This window comes from Nansenia antarctica (assembly GCF_963989245.1).
Source record: "Nansenia antarctica genome assembly, chromosome: 4".
In the NCBI taxonomy this organism is placed as follows: Eukaryota; Metazoa; Chordata; class Actinopteri; order Argentiniformes; family Microstomatidae; genus Nansenia; species Nansenia antarctica.
The window spans coordinates 7,679,742-7,697,990 of NC_137689.1; the positions used below are offsets into that span (position 1 = coordinate 7,679,742).

General features: G+C 49.6%; 1 protein-coding gene across 1 annotated transcript in view; it reads right to left on the reverse strand.

Annotated features, from left to right (window-relative positions):
- Nucleotides 1-18,249, reverse strand: part of nfatc3a (nuclear factor of activated T cells 3a) — a gene marked incomplete at its 5' end in the record, with an annotated part of 78,718 nt that overhangs the window by 58,571 nt on the left and 1,898 nt on the right. The window contains one exon of the mRNA XM_080528104.1: nucleotides 540-1,998. Coding sequence (XP_080384230.1) covers nucleotides 540-1,998 — 1,459 coding nt within the window. The remainder of the gene's footprint in view (nucleotides 1-539; nucleotides 1,999-18,249) is intronic.

Below are 18,249 nucleotides of genomic sequence, written 5' to 3' on the forward strand. Positions count from 1 at the left end.
CCTCTCCTCTGTTCTCATTCTCCTGGACCTGTCTGCTGCCTTCAACACAGTAAACCACAAGATCCTCCTTCTCTCCATCCTCTCAGAACTGGGCATCTCTGGCACTGCACACTCCTGGTTTGCTTCCTACCTGGCGGGTCGCTCCTACCAGGTGACTTGGGAGAGAATCGCTGTCTTTTCCACGAACCCTCACCACTGGGGTACCCCAGTGATCTGTCCTGGGGCCCCTACTGTTCCCTCTCTATACCGCACAAGTCCGCTCTGTAATCTCCTCACATGGGTTCTCCTACCACAGCTACGCAGATGACACGCAGCTCTTTCTGTCCTTCCCCCCCCTCTGACCTACATGTGGCAACACGTGTCCCTGCATGTCTCGCTGACATCTCTACATGGATGTCAGCCCACCATCTCAAGCTCAACCTTAACAAGACTGAGCTACTTAGCTACACAGATAGGTCATATTAGCCTAGTTGTAGAGGGGTAAGACAGACAGGTCATATTAGCCTGGTTGTAGAGAGGTCAGACAGACAGGTACGTACCTGAAGATGGGCGTGTGTCCCGGCTTGGGCTTGTTCCAGGTGAAGTGGGAGGGCACAGACAGGAAGTGCTCCCCGGGGCCGTCCTTCTTCAGCGGGTGCAGCAGGCCGTCCTCAGGGGACGGGGACGATAAGTCCACCAGCGGCGACACGTGTCCAGAGTCGTCCAGACCCAGACCCAGGTCACCCCCCTGCCCTCCCCCTCCCCCCCCAGACGTCCGGTCCTGGGACGTCTTCCTGGTCTTGGAGGGGATGTTGTTGTCGGCGATGTCCGAGGAGGAGGGGGGGCAGCACTGGAACGGGGACATGCCCCTGGGGGGGGGCCCCGCCCAGGTGTCCTCGGTCACGCTGCCCCGCGGGGACGGCCCTGGGGTGGGGGTGGGCGAGTGGTGGGGCGACGGCGACCCCCCGGCCCCCCCACCGCCGCCGCCCGGGTAACAGATGTCGGCGCTGGAGTGTCGTCTCTTGCCGCAGGGCGAGGCGGGCCGGGAGGAGGGTCGGGAGGGGGGCCGCGGGCTCAGCCAGTTCTCGTCCGTGACGCTGGTGCGGGGGGAGTGGCACGGCGACTGGCGGGGCGACAGGGAGTGGGACGTGTGGCCGTGGGGAGAGGTGTTGTGGCTGTGTTGTTGTTGCGAGTGGGAGTGGCCGTGGCTGTGTTGCGAGTGGCTGTGTTGTTGCGAGTGCGAGTGGGAGTGGGGGGACGAGGAGTGCTGCTGGACGAAGGAGGCCAGGAGGTGGTGCTGCTGTTGCCACGACGCCTCGTCCGTGGGGGGCCCCCCCACGGTGCCCGCGGGCCCCTGGGGGGAGGCCAGCGGCGAGCCCAGGGTGAAGCGGGCGGCCGCCTCGTTCAGCTCCGAGTCCACGTCGTCGTACACGTGGGAGAAGGACTCGCAGGACGAGGCGTCCGAGAACCAGCTCCTGGACGACAGGCTGCTGCAGGGGGACGGGCTGAGCGACGAGTCCCGGTACGAGTGGTCCAACGGCAGGTACAGGTGGTCCCGGGACAAGGGGAGCCGGTCGTGGTGGTGGTGGTGGTGGTGGTAGTCCCCCCCACCGCCGTCGGGCCCGTTGACCCGCATGTTCTCCTCGTCGCCGGCCTCCTCCATCTCCTGCTGGCAGCAGCTGGGGGAGATGGAGGTGATCTGGATGCTGGGGCAGGAGAAGGCCTTGGGGGGCGGGGGGGGCAGCCCTCCTCCCCCCCCGAGCCCCCCCCCGGGGCTACCGCCACTGCCGTACTTGTGAGTACCAGAGTCCAGGGTGGCTAGTCCGTCGTAGCTGCCGGGGTCGTACGCCTTGTGGTGGGACCCCAGGCGGGGGGAGGCGTTGATGACCTGGGAGTGGGCGTGGGTCTGCAGGCCGCCGTGGCCGCGGGGGAGGAGGCCCATGTGTGACTGGCTGACCACGGACTGGGGCTGGCCGACATTCAGGATGTAGAAGGACGTGTTGTCGTCAGGCTCCAGGTCTGGGGGGAGGGAAGAAGAAGAAGAGGAAGAGGAAAAGGGAGGATGAGTCACTTCATAAACAAATGGACTGACTTATACAGCGCCTTTATCCAAAGCGCTTTACAACGGCCTCTCATTCACCCATTCACACACACGCATTCACACACCAATGGTGGCAAGCTATCATGCAAGGCACCGGCCCCGCTCACTGGGAGTGGAGAATTTGGGGTTCAGTGTCTTGCCCAAGGACACCTCGATATGTGGCCAGCCGGGGTTCGAACCGCCGACCTACCAACCGTGCAATCGTTAGATGCCGGCTCTACCTCCTGCGCCACAGCCGCCCCTATCTATCTATCTATCTATCTATCTATCTATCTATCTCTCCTTCCTTTCTCAGGGCAGACGGGGCATAGAGGGCACGGTTCCAAAAAGGGATAACCGATGCAACCGCCATCGCTACTCAGGAAACAAGTTCACACAGCGGTGCGTGCTCACGGCTGTCAACACGGCCGCGCCAGCGGACTATTTATACCCCGGGTCAGCCCGGCCCAGCCTAACCCTGGCCCAGCCCCGACCTAGAGAGCTGCCTGGCCTGCAACACACACACACACACACACACACACACACACACACACACACACACACACACACACACACACTGGGGCAACTGTCCACGCCACCACCACTCTATTAGAGGTTATTGATAAACCTCCCTTGGCTGCACCCAAAGGGGACAAACGGACCCGGCTGCACTGTGCTGTTATGTCCGACCCAGCCTGCCCAGGCCATAGAACCTTCTGTCACGTTCTCTGTCAAACCTGTTGCACAGATTTTCGCGATGATGAGAGGTAGAGAGTATACTAGAGTATAGTTGTATCTATAGTATATGATGTTAGACTAAGCCAGGCAGACACTACAAAGTAGCTAATGTTTCAGTGCTACTAGACCCCCTGCAGTACAGAGTATGAGTAGATGTTTGATCTATGTGCCTGATGAAGGATTCTAAAGGGAGATGAGCACTCAGACCAACTTGAAACACTGTAGTGAAAAAATCATGTCATGGATACAGTGATACAGTGTGACCGATGTGAACACAACACACGCTAGCTAGGCTAAGCCACAGAGATTATGTATGGATGTTCAATTGAATTGAATTTAACTTTACTTTACTTTATTCCAGGGTTTCCGTTAACCGGTAATTCCCAGACTTTGTCCGGTAAAATTTGTCGAAGTCCGACAAATTGAAAACTCGTCGGACAAAATGTCCGGTGAAAATAATTCCCTCTAAGCACAATTTGAATACAATTCGCTAAAGTTCACATTTTGTATTCAAATTGGCTTTGGGCCACCATTCTCAGCTGAGCACCAAACACACACACACAACACTGCCCGAGAGAGAAGGACCCGCCCCCTCCAGCCAGCCTATCCGCTTGTTAAGTCGTGACGTATTTCCGGGGCCAACGTTGGCTGAGGCGCTGTCTTCGAGATGCCGAAATAATAATAATAATAAATTATATTTATATAGCGCTTTTCCGAGGCTCAAATACCCTGACAATATGGAGAAAACGGTAAAGTGCTGTGTCCCTTGTTGTATGAATAGATCCGAGTCTAAAAAACGATTAAACTGTCATTCTACCGCTGTAGTTCACAGGTACTCCGGTGCGGAGAATTTCTGATTTGGACTCGGAAATGGCTAAACGTCACTTTTGACGTCAGACTTAACAAGCGGATAGGCTAACCAAAGGGGGCGGGTCCTTCTCTCTCGGGCAGTGCCGCGCGTGCACGAGTGTGTGTGTGTCCGGTGCCCAGCTGAAAATGGTGGCCCGAAGCGGAAAGCCTTAACTTTATCGCACAATAACAAGGATAACAAACGAAACGGACAACATTTACACTAAGATGGAGACAAACTTCAGCGATATGATCTAACAGCCGGTTTTCAGGACGACATACAGACCCGTATGAGCTTACAGGGCTATCCCCTAAGTATGATTTGACAGGCAGCTAAACGAAATGCCTTCCCAACCAGCGAGACCTGGGGGGTGTTCTATCAACGTCGCCAAAGGAAAACCTAGGCCTACTTCGCCAAGTCCCGCGAGACTCTTAAAAAGATCCAGGCATATCTTGATAGATCTCGCGAGACTTGTCAAAACAAGCCCAGACTTTCCTCCAAAGACGTCGATGGAACACCCCCCTGGTTATAGAAATGACGTTGTTTTATTGATTAAAAAAAAAAAGGGTAAAACTGGAAAGAGAAAATAGAAAACTCACATTAATCCCAAACAATTTAACAAACTTCAGTTAACGTAATGTGGAGTCCGTTCATTGATCGATGCTGTCTGTTCAGTTCCCAGTGAGGCGCCCGTTCAGCGCTGGACCCGTTCAGCGCTGGATTTGACGCATGGCATAGCGCGCATGCGTCAAATCATGTTATATTATTATATAGCTCGCATCTAATCGTATCGGATGAGAAATAGACATTAAATGGCATATATAGGCCGCTACACAACAGTAATCACCGCGACAAACAGCTATATTAGATTTGAAGAAAAAAAAATATGATTTTGAAAAAAAAAAAAAATATTATATTTTAATATGATGACCGGAATATATCACGTTTGTCCGGTAAATCGAATTCTTCCCGGACACGATGTCCGACGGCAAATTTTTCTAACGGAAACCCTGCTTTATTCAGGTCCATAACAGCAAAGAAAAAGACAACAAAAATAATAAAAATACAACAAGAGGAGGAGGACAACAAGTACAGAAATATGAATGAGATCATGGCATTTCACAAGTCCACAGTGATCAAAACACATCCAGACATATTTGGAATACCATGTCACTTTATGTAGGCTCAGTTAGAGCCATGATCAAATTATTTTGAAACAACACTTAGGCCTACATTAATACATGAAATTCCTCAACACAGCATGAAAGGTGGAATGTTACTAGTCACTGACAACTGGCACTAACAAGACACACAAAACAGAGTCAGGTGGCGGGTGAGGTTGGGGCGGCTGTGGCGCAGGAGGGAGAGCTGCCGTCTAATGATCGCACGGTTGGCAGATCCGCGGTTCGAGCCCCGGCTGGCCACATGTCGAAGTGACCTTGGGCAAGACACTGAACCCCAAATTGCTCCCAGTGAGAGGGCCGGCGCCTTGCATGGTAGCTTGCCGCCATTGGTGTGTGAACAACATGTAATATCATAGAGACAGGTAGGTAGGTAGACTCTCAACATGTAATATCATAGAGACAGGTGGTAGGTAGACAGGTGTGTGGTCTGTTGTGGCCAGACCTTACTCAGATCTCAATGCTCTCTAAACAATCATGAGCGTTTGCTGTACATACATACGGTGATCCAGCCAAGACTCGGTTGTAGGCCATGGCATACACATCATCATTCATTGTTGTGAAATGAAACCAAAACAGTTGTACATCAATTTAGATCTTAGATGTAAATCTCAGACAAATCGTGTTATTCAGCATTTCAGCAGCATGTCACACAGTGTCTCTTTACTGAAGCTAAAGAAGAGCTATCACAATCTGTCAATGGAGGATTCTTTAGCAGGGGAGTCTCTCCCCCTCCCTCCCTCTCCCTCTCTCTCTCCCTCTCCCCCTCTCCCTCTCCCTCCCCCTCCCTCCCTCCCTCTCCCCCTTCCTCTCCCCCTCCCTCCCTCCCTCCTCCTCAGCTGAAGTGGCAGCTTCTGTATTTATAGCAGCCCCACAGTGGCCGTGACTGTCACAAGACTGAGTGGCATATTCTCTCCCTCCCGGCCTCCCTCCCTCCCTCCTCCCTGAGAGGCATATTCTCTCCCTCCCTCCCTGAGAGTCAGATTCTCTGACGACAGCGTCTGACTGACACGAGGGAAGGACAACAAAGCAGGTCAGAGGCACCGGCTGACACACACACACACACACACACACACACACACACACACACACACACACACACACACACACACACACCCCTCAGAGGAGGAAGGGCACACACACACATGCATGGACACACACACGCACAGACAGACAGACTGACACGCACACACACACAGATGCACACACGCACAGACACACACACACACACACACACACACACACACACACACACACACACTGCTATGTGTCTGTGGAGTCTTCTAGTAACAAAAGCCAGGTTTCTATGCTTCACTTCACTGACATTAAACATGGATGTCATGTACGGTATGTCAAGTATATTTAAAAAAAAAAATACTCCAACTCTTTGTTTTACTAAAGTTACTTCCAAAAGTAGCCACACCAAAACCAGTCACTCAAAACTGCTGTGGTAACAAGGTTAGATATTGTAGTTTTTCCTACGTAGTGAAAAAACATACCCGAGTGATACCCGAGTGGTATAAACTGAGTTTGCAAATCTGTACAGCTTAATTCCCTCGCTAATTGCATGGCATTTCACACCTCAAAGTGAAAGTGAAAAATGTCTCTCTCTCTCTCTCTCCCTCTCTCTCTCTCTCCCTCTCTCTCTCTCTCTCTCCCTCTCTCCCTCTCTCCATCTCCCCCTCCCTCTCTCCCTCCATCTCCCTCTCCCTCTCTCCCTCTCCCTTTCTCTCTCCATCTCCCTCTCTCTCTCCATCTCCCTCTCCCTCTCTCTCTCTCCCTCTCTCAAAGTACGAGGGGCACTTCCACACAATTAGCATACAGTAAGCTACAAGAAGCACTTATTCATCTTCCAGAGGAGAGATGCTCAGGAGAAGCATTCATCCATTTACAATTTCAAAGACGTTAGCGAGAGCCGCCGTCGTCCAAAACACTCCTCCTTTCATTAAAGATCCTCTTTGCGAGAGAACCCTGAATTTAACGTGGTAAACAACCATGTCCCTGTGTGTTGTTTCACCTCCTCTATTGAAACGCTGCTCTTAATGAGAGAGGCTGGGGCTCAGCCATCCATTACTACACCCCCCCCACCGCAGGCTCCACTTCATTAGCATGGTTCACTAAGTGAGAAAGGAGAGAGAGAGGCAGAGGAGGAGGAGGAGGAGGGGGGAGAGAGTGGGGGAGAACAGGGAGTCCACCAGCCTCTCAACCAGGCTCCATCTTGTTTGATGAGGGTCCAATGTGCCCCCCCTACAAGCCCCCCGCTGCCCCAGCAAACACAGAGAAGAGGAATTCAGCCAAAACAAAAACATGACCTAATGATGAAAACAGCAACAACCAGTGGCGCTCATTTGGCGAGTGTATCGTGAACGGCTAAACAATGGCTGTTTGTCGTCTCCTCCCCCATCCAGATATCATACTGCCAGACGACTTGTCATACTGGTGTGTGTGTGTGTGTCTCTCTCTCAGTGTAAAGTGTGCGTTTGCGTACGCGTGTACTGTACACGTGTGTTTATGAGAGAGTGTGTCTGAACGCTCCTATGACTAATCTAAGAGCTCGTTAGCTACTAGACGTTTTATGGCGTGGCTCATATCAGATGACTGATTTGAAACCCTTCTGTTAATACCATGGCTTTATCACACGGGAGGGTGTGTGGTTGTGTGGTTTTGTGTGTGTGTGGGGGGGGGGGGGGGGGGGAGCGGGAGGGGGGGGAGCCCATGGGCCAAGACTTGCCCGCCACCCAATACCTGGTGGGGGGGGTCCAGCTGGAGGGAAGCACCCTGTCAGAGCCAGACCACCAACACCTGCTCCCAGAGAGGAGGGGAGAGGAGGGGAGCGGAGAGGAGAGGAGGGGAGAGGAGAGGAGAGGAGAGGAGGGGAGTGGAGTGGAGGAGAGGAGCGGAGAGGAGAGGAGAGGAGAGGGAGTGGAGAGGGGGAGGAGAGGAGCGGAGAGGAGAGGAGAGGAGAGGGTGTGGAGAGGAGGGGGAGGGGGAGAGGAGAGGTGAGGGGAGGAGAGGAGAGGAGAGGAGGAGAGGAGGAGAGGAGGAGAGGAGAGGAGAGGGGGAGGAGAGGAGAGGTGAGGAGAGGAGAGGAGAGGAGAGGAGGAGAGGGAGTGGAGAGGGGGAAGAGAGGAGGAGAGGAGAGGAGAGGGGGAGGAGAGGGGATGGAGTGGAGAGATGTGGAGAGGAGAGGAGAGGAGAGGGAGTGGAGAGGGGGAGGAGAGGAGGGGGAGGGAGAGGAGAGGAGGGGAGGGGAGAGGAGAGGAAGAGAGGAGAGGAGGAGAGAGGGGGAGGGTAGGACTGCATGTCTAGTCTACGAGACAGGCTTAAGACGCAGGTCAACACACTCACACAGTCACAGGACCGTGTAATCAGCATCACAAACAGAGAGAGCGCCACCTATAGACACAAACACACTCCACATACTGACAAACCACATCCCATACTGTCCATACAGTCCATACTGTACGAAACAGGCCGGACTATGAGCTGTCGACAGAGTCTCCTCATCAGCCTTCTAAACACTGGAGAGATCAGATGTTCCATCCGGTCCCCAGTCACACCAAGAGGATCATGGGAGTCCCCAGCTGCTCCTCCATGGCCGGTCTGCGTTAGGGAGGGTTAGGGGGGTTTGGGGGTTTGGGGATTCGGGGGGCCCCCAGGGCCCTGCTGAGGGATGGCAGAGTGCGTCACACACCAACTGAAGTGCCCACAGCACCATCAGACTGCCAATCCGGTTAAATAAAGCGCTCTAAGAGGCTTTGCTGTTCCTAAGCTAATAATAGGCTGGAAATCGCTCAGCGGTGGAGTCTCTCTCGCTCTCTCTCGCCCCGATGCCTCTCGCTGCCCCCGATGCATGTCTCTCCGTGACACACCCCAGTGTCCGCCATGTGGTGTTCTCACCCCCCACCCCCCATCTCACCCCCCCTCCCTCAGCAACTGGAGGAGCTGTATGGGCTCAGCTCGCTGGGAGATAAGCTACTGAGGTTGTCCTGTCCTCCTCCTCCCTCCTCCCTCCTCCCTCCTCCTCCCTCCCTTCTCCTCCTCCCTCCTGTCATCCCTCCTCCCTCCTCCTCCTCCGTCCTGTCCTCCCTCCTCTCTCCTTCTCCTCCTCCCTCCTCCTCCCTCCTGTCATCCCTCTTCCCTCCATCCTCCTCCCTGGAGACTGGTCCGTAGGCTGGACAAATTGTAAACGGACTGACTTACACAGCGTCTTATTCCAAAGCACTTGACAACGGCCTCTCATTCATCCGTTCACACAGACATTCACACTTCGCTACCATGCAAGGCTCCGGCCCGCTCATTGGGAGCAATTTGGGGGTTCAGTCTGAGTGTCTTGCCCAAGGACACCTCGACATGTGGCCCAAGCCGGGGTTCGAACAACCGATCTGCCGACCTTGCGATCGTTAGACGCCAGCTCTACCTCCTGAGCCACAGCCGCCAGACAGACAGACAGTCTCCCCTTCCTGCTGTCCTCTATGGAGCAACGCACGAGGGGACTCACCCAGAATGAAGCATGAGCAACATCTCAACAGCAATACCCCAAGAGCCCATCATATCACCAGCATATAGCCTTTTCATAATTATGAAATACATTAATTAAATGTTGCAATTGGTCTACTGTTATTTATCATTTATTATTGCTTTTTAAAACACAAAAAACAGGGTCATCATCACCATCTGTGCAGACGTAATTACAATGGTCGTTTGGAGTAATGCATCGCATCATTATCAGCATCGACTCCCAAGGCGGCTCTCAACAACACATCTAAGTGTTTCCAAGAACCACTGTCCGTCTGACCCCATTTCTAAACACAGAGTCTGTGTGGCACACACACACACACACACACACACACACACACACAGCTGACCTACACCTGTGTCCCTCAACCCTGACGAACCTCCCACTGATGTGTGTGTGTGTGTGTGTGTGTGTGTGTGTGTGTGTGTGTGTGTGAAAGACAGAAAGAGAGTAGTGAGACATTGCAGGTTGACATCACAATGTATAGGGAGACACCAATCCTGCCCCCCTTCTTGAGATCCTGTCCCCAGATTGGCCAAATGACTGACCTCTCTGTGATGTCATACAAGCCTGTAGGAATGTGTTAATGTCAGAGATGTCATATGAATAGAATTGATAGGAGGTTTATTTCCTTAATTTAAATACTACAATGGCCTGGGGTGGTCCAGTGGTCTAGCACCGCGGTCTATACAGTGCACTACATTATGCCCATGTCGGCATCGGTTTGAATCCAGCCCATGCCCTGCTGACATGCCCCCTCTCTCCCTTCTTCTCCTTACTTTCCTGTCTGTCGTCACTATATCTGTGAGTGGGACTGCCCTATAAAAATATGAGTGGGACTGCCCCACTCAGAAAGAAATAACTTTAAAATGTTTATAATACTACAGTTTGAAGTCAGGTATAAAAACAGGGTTGAGGATTATTTCCTCTTTGTGTCCTGTTGACTTGGGTCGACATGTCTCCCTCTACCCCGTCTGTCTTTACCCGTGGTGTTGTAACTGCCCTACAACACCCTACAGTTTTGGATGACCACATGAAACCGCTTTAAATTGATTCATGCACTGTTGCATGAATCATGCGTGTTGGTCCATTGTGTGGTGGGGAATTATACCTGGCATCATTTGTCAGGATAACTCCTGCATGAATAGCGTTATAAAATAGGCTTATTTTCAGGACCGATGCATCTTTGGTAATCCGACACCTGCCCAGGGTACGTAGTAACGGTGCTTTGATAATTTATGGTAATCAATTACAACGAACACAATGGCATGATGATAAAGAAGAGCATGAATAGAGTTATGTGCTTCAGTAGCTGGTATAAACACGCTGATGAAGTTCAGCAGACAAGACAAGATGATTAGCGTGTTCATAAAAAACAAGTCAGAGAAAAAGGTAATTTTGCAAGGATTTTTTAACGTTTTATAATAGTTTTATTGAGTTAATACCAATGCCTGGTCTAAATGTAATGTGAATAGCTGCAATGGAATATTGCATATGTTGAATTCAAATGTATGTGTTCAATACTTATTTCCCCCACTGTACATGTATGTCTCCTTTCCTATGGGAAAGTTACACCTGCTATTTTTTAAATATGCTAATCTTTGATAATGCATCTGATATCTGTTCCCTTAGCTACTCTTTTGTATCCGTTCTGATGACTATCTATGAGCTGTTGTAAGGAGACAATATTATCAGATCATTTCATAACAATATTATGTTCTTCTTCTACATTTTACATTTACAATGTTTGCCATTTAGCAGACACCCTTTTATCCAAAGCGTCTTACAACAAATACATTTGTCTAAGTGAATGAAGTCATCTAACCTGTCAGCCGTCGCAGGAGAAAGTAGGCTAATCTACGCTCTGGCCAGAGGCCATAGGGGCCGTCACAACACTAGAGGAAGGAAGGATGTCCTCTTTCACCTCTGTTGTGCGTTCACCTCACAGAGTGGCAATTCTGCCCCCCTTCTTGATGGGCTAAATGACCCTTTCCCCCCGATGGGTTAAATTACAGTGATCTCTCTGTGTTTTACTTGTTTTACAAGCCTGTGGGAATGTGTAAATGCTGTGGTGTCGTAGCTATTATGAACAGAATTGATAGGATGAGGACTCATTGGGTTTCGTTGCAGACAGCTGTTAATGTAAACATTGTGGTTTGAAGCCAGGTATAACAACAGGGTTGGGCAGAGGTCCCAGGTGTCGATGTCTGTTATGAGTCTCTCTCTCATTGTACAGGTTTGTTCACAGTATCATCAAAGCCTCATTCGATTCATTCTAACATGACCGTTCTTGCCATTAACAACACTTATGGAACTCTTTACCCAAGCATGCTAGTAAATCTAATTCTAGAGGCACTTTCAAGAAAACAATAAAAGAGCACTTAATACAATTAACTCTGAATGAACAGTAGATGATTTATCTTGTTTGCCGATCTGTATTATGTACATACATACATTGTATTATGTATGTATGTTGACAATTGTCCAAATATGATTTTTGTGTCGGACCCCAGGAAGACTAGCTAATGTCATGGCATTAGCTAATGGGGATCCTAATAAACAAACAAACAAACTTGACAGCAATGACCTGCTCTTGCATTACAGGCTGTTCCACCACACACCCTGCAGCCTCCCGCGGCTACACTGGCTGCCTAAGCCAACTTAGCATATGTTTGGTTTCTAAATAAAGGATTAACAAACATTATTGGATTATATTGGCATACAGTGGCATACTGTAGGTTGGCCCTATACCTGCGCTCTGTAGCGCTCTAGTAAAACATGTTAACAGCATGCTGTTACATAGCAACTGATTCGGTACTTTCATAGTAATTTAGTGTAGCGGTACAACGTGTACAATAAGTGAATGTAGCCAATTCAATATCAGTAATTCCGTCATTCTGTTATAGATTTGGTAACAAAATGACCAGTTTTAATAAATTATTAATTCATAAACTAAGTCGATATTAGGGTTGGGCGGTATAGCGATAACACAGTATCCCTCGAGATTTGAAAATGCTCATGTCATGCTTTTCAATACCGTCATAACATTTCTGCTGCATTATCTATCAAACTGGTAAATTAAGCTCTGTTTGTCTATTCACAATGTGCAACAGCACCACGGCCAGCATGGGCAGAGAAAGAATTACGATATTCCACCTTTGTGTAACTGTTGGGGTATTGGGGGGCACATGACCTCTTCCATCCGAGATTATAGAAGGGGAGGGGGGGGGGGGTGGCTAGTGCTAAGAGCTGGCCAGAGATGAGAAGACCTCCAACTTAAACACCATTAACAGCTGCAGAAGGGATATACAACTCTGGGAGAGAAAGAAAAAAACTCTGGACTCTCATCTGACCGGGATGACCGCCAAGTCATTCGACTGTCACTCAACAATGACCATCAACTGACCTACAAGACAAATGGCAGCTGGGGTTGAAGTGCACGGCGAGGACGGTTCTAAACAGGCTCCTTGGGAGGGCTGATTGAGGGTTGAAGTCGTGCAAAGCGAGAAAAAAAAGTCCCTCATCAATGAGAAGCAAAGACGAGCCAGGCTGAGGTTTGCAAAAGAATGGTAAATGGTAAATGGACTGCACTTATACAGCGCCTTTATCCAAAGCGCTTTACAACGGCCTCTCATTCACCCATTCACACACCAATGGCGGAAGGCTACCATGCAAGGCGCCGGCCCGCTCACTGGGAGCAATTTGGGGTTCCGTGTCTTGCCCAAGGACACTTCGACATGTGGCCAGCCGGGGCTCGAACCGCCGATCTACTGACCTTGTGATCATTAGATGGCGGCTCTACCTCCTGAGCCGCAGCTGCCACATGTCCTCAAGCTCTCAAGTCCCCGTTGTTACAGGCCGTCAACATCTGTAGGACCGTCATCTTAATCCACAAGACCCACTAAACAACCAACTAACTACTGTTGGTACTTGTTCTAAACATACTAGCCTGAGTAGAACAGGAACAGTGTGGAATGGAAGAGGTGAACTGGTGTCGTGACAAAGTAGACCTATAGGCCTATCGCCACCGAAATTGTGTCTTTCCACGCGGTGGAAAAGAAGGCATTCAAAGATATGGTCCAAACACTGGTTCCCCAGTATGTGCTGCCTGGTGAAACAGCCATCCCAGACTTACGTAATAAAGTCTGACATGAGGTCCAAGTGCTGTTGTCGGCTGTTGTCGGGTTCAGATAGCTAATATACTTGAACATTAATAAGGTTTGATGTTTTTTTGTCTAAACACCTTTAAAGACTTTCTGGTAGATGCTTTTCCATATGTTTGGCCAGAAGCCAAACCCTTTGCTTGCTTCCATTCCATTCCAAGAAAGAAATGGATTTTCTCACTTGATTTCCCCCCAAAATGTCAAACTGCTACGAGACAACAAGTAAAGCTAAAGGCTCGTGCAGTTCTTTGATTGTGTTACTATCCAACTATGGTTGTGTCAATGTCAAATTATTGCTCCTGCGTTTAGTTTTTCAGTGGCCAGGATGATCGCCGTGCAGAAGCGAACACAACCCAGCGGCCTGCAATAACCCAGAGCTGATAACATCAGAGGCTACTGCTCACAGGGTGACATTTAAACAATCTGTCAGGGCTGACTGTGCATGTGCATGAGAGAGAGAGAGAGAGAGAGAGAGATAGAGAGAGAGAGAGAGAGAGAGAGAGAGAGAGAGAGAGAGAGAGAGAGAGAGAGAGAGAGAGAGAGAGAGAGAGAGAGAGAGAGAGAGAGGTGGGGGGGGGAGACTGTGCGCCGTGCATGTGAGTGTGTGTATGAGGGCGGGGGAGAGACAGCGAGAGAGAGAGAGCGAGAGAGAGAGAAATCTGGGTTGACATTTTAAAACTGTGAGGCAGGGAAAGTGCAGTGAGACTGAATAGGTCTATTATCCAACTAGCAACACACAGTGTGAACGAGTGGGGTAGATGGGAATGTATGTATGCACGCACGCATACGCTCAACTCAGGAGACTCGCAAAAAGTTTCATTAATAACGTACGGTGGTGGTTCCCGACAAATATTATTGTATATGATAGTTTTCAGAGCTTGAAGGTGGGGGGGGGGGGGGGGGGGTGCTTAGCTTAGCATCCGCTTGAACTATGACAGCTGAAGTCCTGGACTATCTCAACACCTAGCCTATTCAACCCCCGTCCCCGTCCCCGTCCCCGTCCCCGTCAGTTCCTCTGACCATTCCAGATCCCCGAACAAGCAAGGCTCATGTCCCCACCCCCCCTCTCAGGTTAACCACACAACTGTAACAGCAGTGGTGGCTGGCCGTGAATAAATTGTGCAACCAGTGAGGGGAGAAGGGGGGAGGGGGGAGGGGGGAGGGGGGGAGGGTGACCTAAGGGACCGTGAGAAACGGAAGGAAGTGCTATGTCCCTGGGTGGTGATAGGGCGATGCTGCTGCTCTCTGACAGCTACTGGACTGGACGGGAACCATCGCTCACTGGATCATTCTAGATCATTCTCTACACAGCCACAGGCTCCTGCTAAACACCCCATGGTGTTAGGGTAACCCTATCCCTATCCCTAAGTACTGTAGGCCATGATCACAAACTGGCAATTTCTTATTCACATTGTCCAAAGAAGCTTAGTTCGTTCTCTAGGCTCTCTTTCAATTAATTATCAGAGTTTTCTTCACTATCATGACTACCTACATAGACATTTGGCTCTTAAACGTAGATTTTACTACATGTATTATTGAAGAATGCCGCTTATTATCTTAAGCGAAACGCTGCATGCATGTTGCTCGTCAGCAGCCATGATCACACCATATCAAAAATAAGTAGACTGTTCATCAACAGATTGATTCTAAAAGCATAACAAGAGCAGGATGTTTTTGTTTCATTTTGAAAACAGCATAACACATTTTTTGTACAGTATTCTGTAGTCAAAAGTAAAATGTGTCTGTGTGTCTAGGCCATTCATGGGAAAGTGTGTCCAAACTTTCAACTGGTGGTACTGTATATATGCGGAGGCACATGGTGCCAAGAGTAAGCATTGAAACAGAGGCCAGAGGCCTAAAATAACCTGGGGTCCCTCTCCGCTGAGCCCACAGCCGTCAGCCCTGCCTCTCAGAACAAGGAGAGTGGGGGACAAAAACTAAATGCAAAGAGTTCAACGACTTTCCCTCTAGCGCAACACCGCGCCACCACCAGCGTGTTGCTACAGGGCAGCCAGCGGCAGCTTCAGTTACACTAAATTTAAACTAGACGGATGCCACACATAGCTGCTCGTGCCGCGCCCCAAGAAACAAACATCTCTCTCATCACCCCGGGGCGTCAGGCACCCCCACCCCTAAGTTCCTACCCCGTCTGGGGGGGGGGTTAGGGGGAGGGGGGGGGGCACCCACATGCTTGCGTGCTGCTAGCCCACATGCAGGTCCTAGAAGTCTCTGACTACTAGGCTTGCCCAGGGCTCCACACCCCCATGGTGGACTAACCCAACCAGATTGACACAGAAAAACAAAACAAAACAAAACTGCTAAAATGTATTTTTTATTTTATTAGGCTACATCGTCCATAATACTTACAGTGTGCAAAGTCTACAGCAAGACCTCTATGCTAACCCTCTCTGCTAAAGCATGCAGTTTAACCTTGATTGAAACATCAAATATATCAGGCTAGTTGTCAACTAATGTACCGTACCGGTACTCAGAAACAACAGTTCCACAATTAGCCATCACTGACATTCACATTCACATCCTTTCTCTTTCTTTGGACACAATTGAAGACACTCGCTTAAACGACAGTTGGTCAGAGTGATCATCACACCTCCTCCACCCATCCACCCACCCACCCAGCCACACCGTGGCAGTGTCTTGGAGCCGAGACACTCACCTGGTGATGTGGCGCACAGCATTATTCCGCTCCTCTCTCCCGTTAAGACGGTAAAGCGGTGTGTGTGTGTGTGTGTGTGTGCTCAGCAGGACAGCGGCAGGCAGGCGTGCTCGGGACTCCTGCTCTAACAACGCTCTGAGACCTGCCGCCTGCCCTCTGCCACTCTCTCTAGGAGCCCAAAATAGTCCGCCATGAGAGCGATGTAATTTCAGTCTTTCCCACGACCGAGACAGACCGAGCCAGTAGTCCAGACACACAGGCCAGGGGCAAAAGAGAACAACCAAAGAAAAGAAAGCAGCTTTCTCCCTGACAGACCGACCGTCACTTTTGACAATTTCTTCATACGTCTCAGCTATGACTCAATGCTTACAGCCGTTACGACATCAACTGCCTAAATAGCATTCTGCTACAACAGGGCACCAAAGTGTCAAACTAACTAGCTACAACCCAAACCGAATCAAGCCTGATTACAGTTACAGCCGAGACTGGCTCATATCTGGAGAGACTTCCACTAGATCTCAGTCTCTCTGAGGTAAAAATGTTGGTCTCTCATATCCTGAGAAAGGAGGGAGAAGAGGAAAGGAGGGAGAAGAGAAAGGAGGGAGAAGAGAAGACGAGCTTCAGTTGTCCTTGTCGAGGCCTGCTCAGCTCTGAGGTGGTATGACAACACGGGCACAGCTGCCAGACAGGCCTCAGGAGGTGAGAAAGGTGAGAGAGAGAGAGAGAGAACCAGCACAGAGAGAAAGAGACAGAGAGAGACACAACAAAGAAAGGCTCACACCATCTCTACCACACAACGAGGACACTCTCTGTGTTCTACACTAATCACTGACAGGGGCAGTAAGGCAGTGCAGTTGAACGTTGTGTCAATTAAGATGTCTACTTCTTCTTACAATCGTCACAGTTGTTCATTAAGTGGAGGACCCTTGAGTTACTAATGCCTTTGAATTACAGAGGCACTGGAATACATGTGTTACTTCAAAGGGGAACTACCTATCCTGAACAACGAATCATGAGCCGAGAATGAGAACACCAAGTAAAGTACAGTCTTTCCACACATAAGGAGGAGGAGAGGTACATCCATGGACGGAAGCCTAACGGGTCAAACTGAAAGAGAAACAACACCAGACTGACAGGAATCAGAACGTGTGGATAATCTCACGGTCGGTCGCGTTAAACACACATTAAAATCATAATCATAAAAATGATTGATATGATGACAATAAAATGCATACTAGGTAACTACCCCGGGAGTTGACTATACTTGTTCCATTCAAGAGGTTGGAGAACTTTCTATGCACTACATATGAACAATTTAACGGTCCATATACTGTTACGACCGAAGTCAAAGCATTAGGTATTTGAAATATAGCCCTATGCTTTTGAAAGCGAGAAATGTAGTCCCATGGCTGTTATGGTGGGATTGCCCAACAGCTAGCCTGTAATTTAGACCAGGAATACTAAGTCATAGACCTAACAAGGCCTTAACCAAATAGAATAAACACAAATTGAAATCCTTTCTTGTAAATGTACAATGGGCCCTATATCTGGTAGCAGGAGAGCTGGGCACAATATGACAGCCATAGCCCAGTTAAAGCAACAACAATAACATAGTGAAGGGGGGAAGAAAATGTTAGAAAACCAAGGGAAATCCAGGAGGAGCTGGATATAGCCTAGTTCCAGGGAGCGAGCCCTGACTTGTGTGTCTGCTGAGGAGAGGGAGACCGACTCAGCTTGGAGCATAAAACTCCATGTTACTGGGACTGTGTTACACCGTGTTACACACAGGTATTAATGTCGACAGGCACACCCAATACGAACAAAGGCCTACAGTAAACCCAGATTTAAAACCACTTGTTGTACAGTATTGCTTTTAATCCTGTGCTCATCCCAGATTGAAGTTTTTTTTTCTCTCCGCCCCTCCGGTTTCCAAATAAATAAAAAATAAAAAATAAAAAACTAATATTTTTCAACGTTGTTATTTAAGAGATAGATTAGCCTTGGGTTCACCGTTTTGAGTTTGATGAAAAATATTTATTTCATGATGCTCATCTCCTGGATCTGA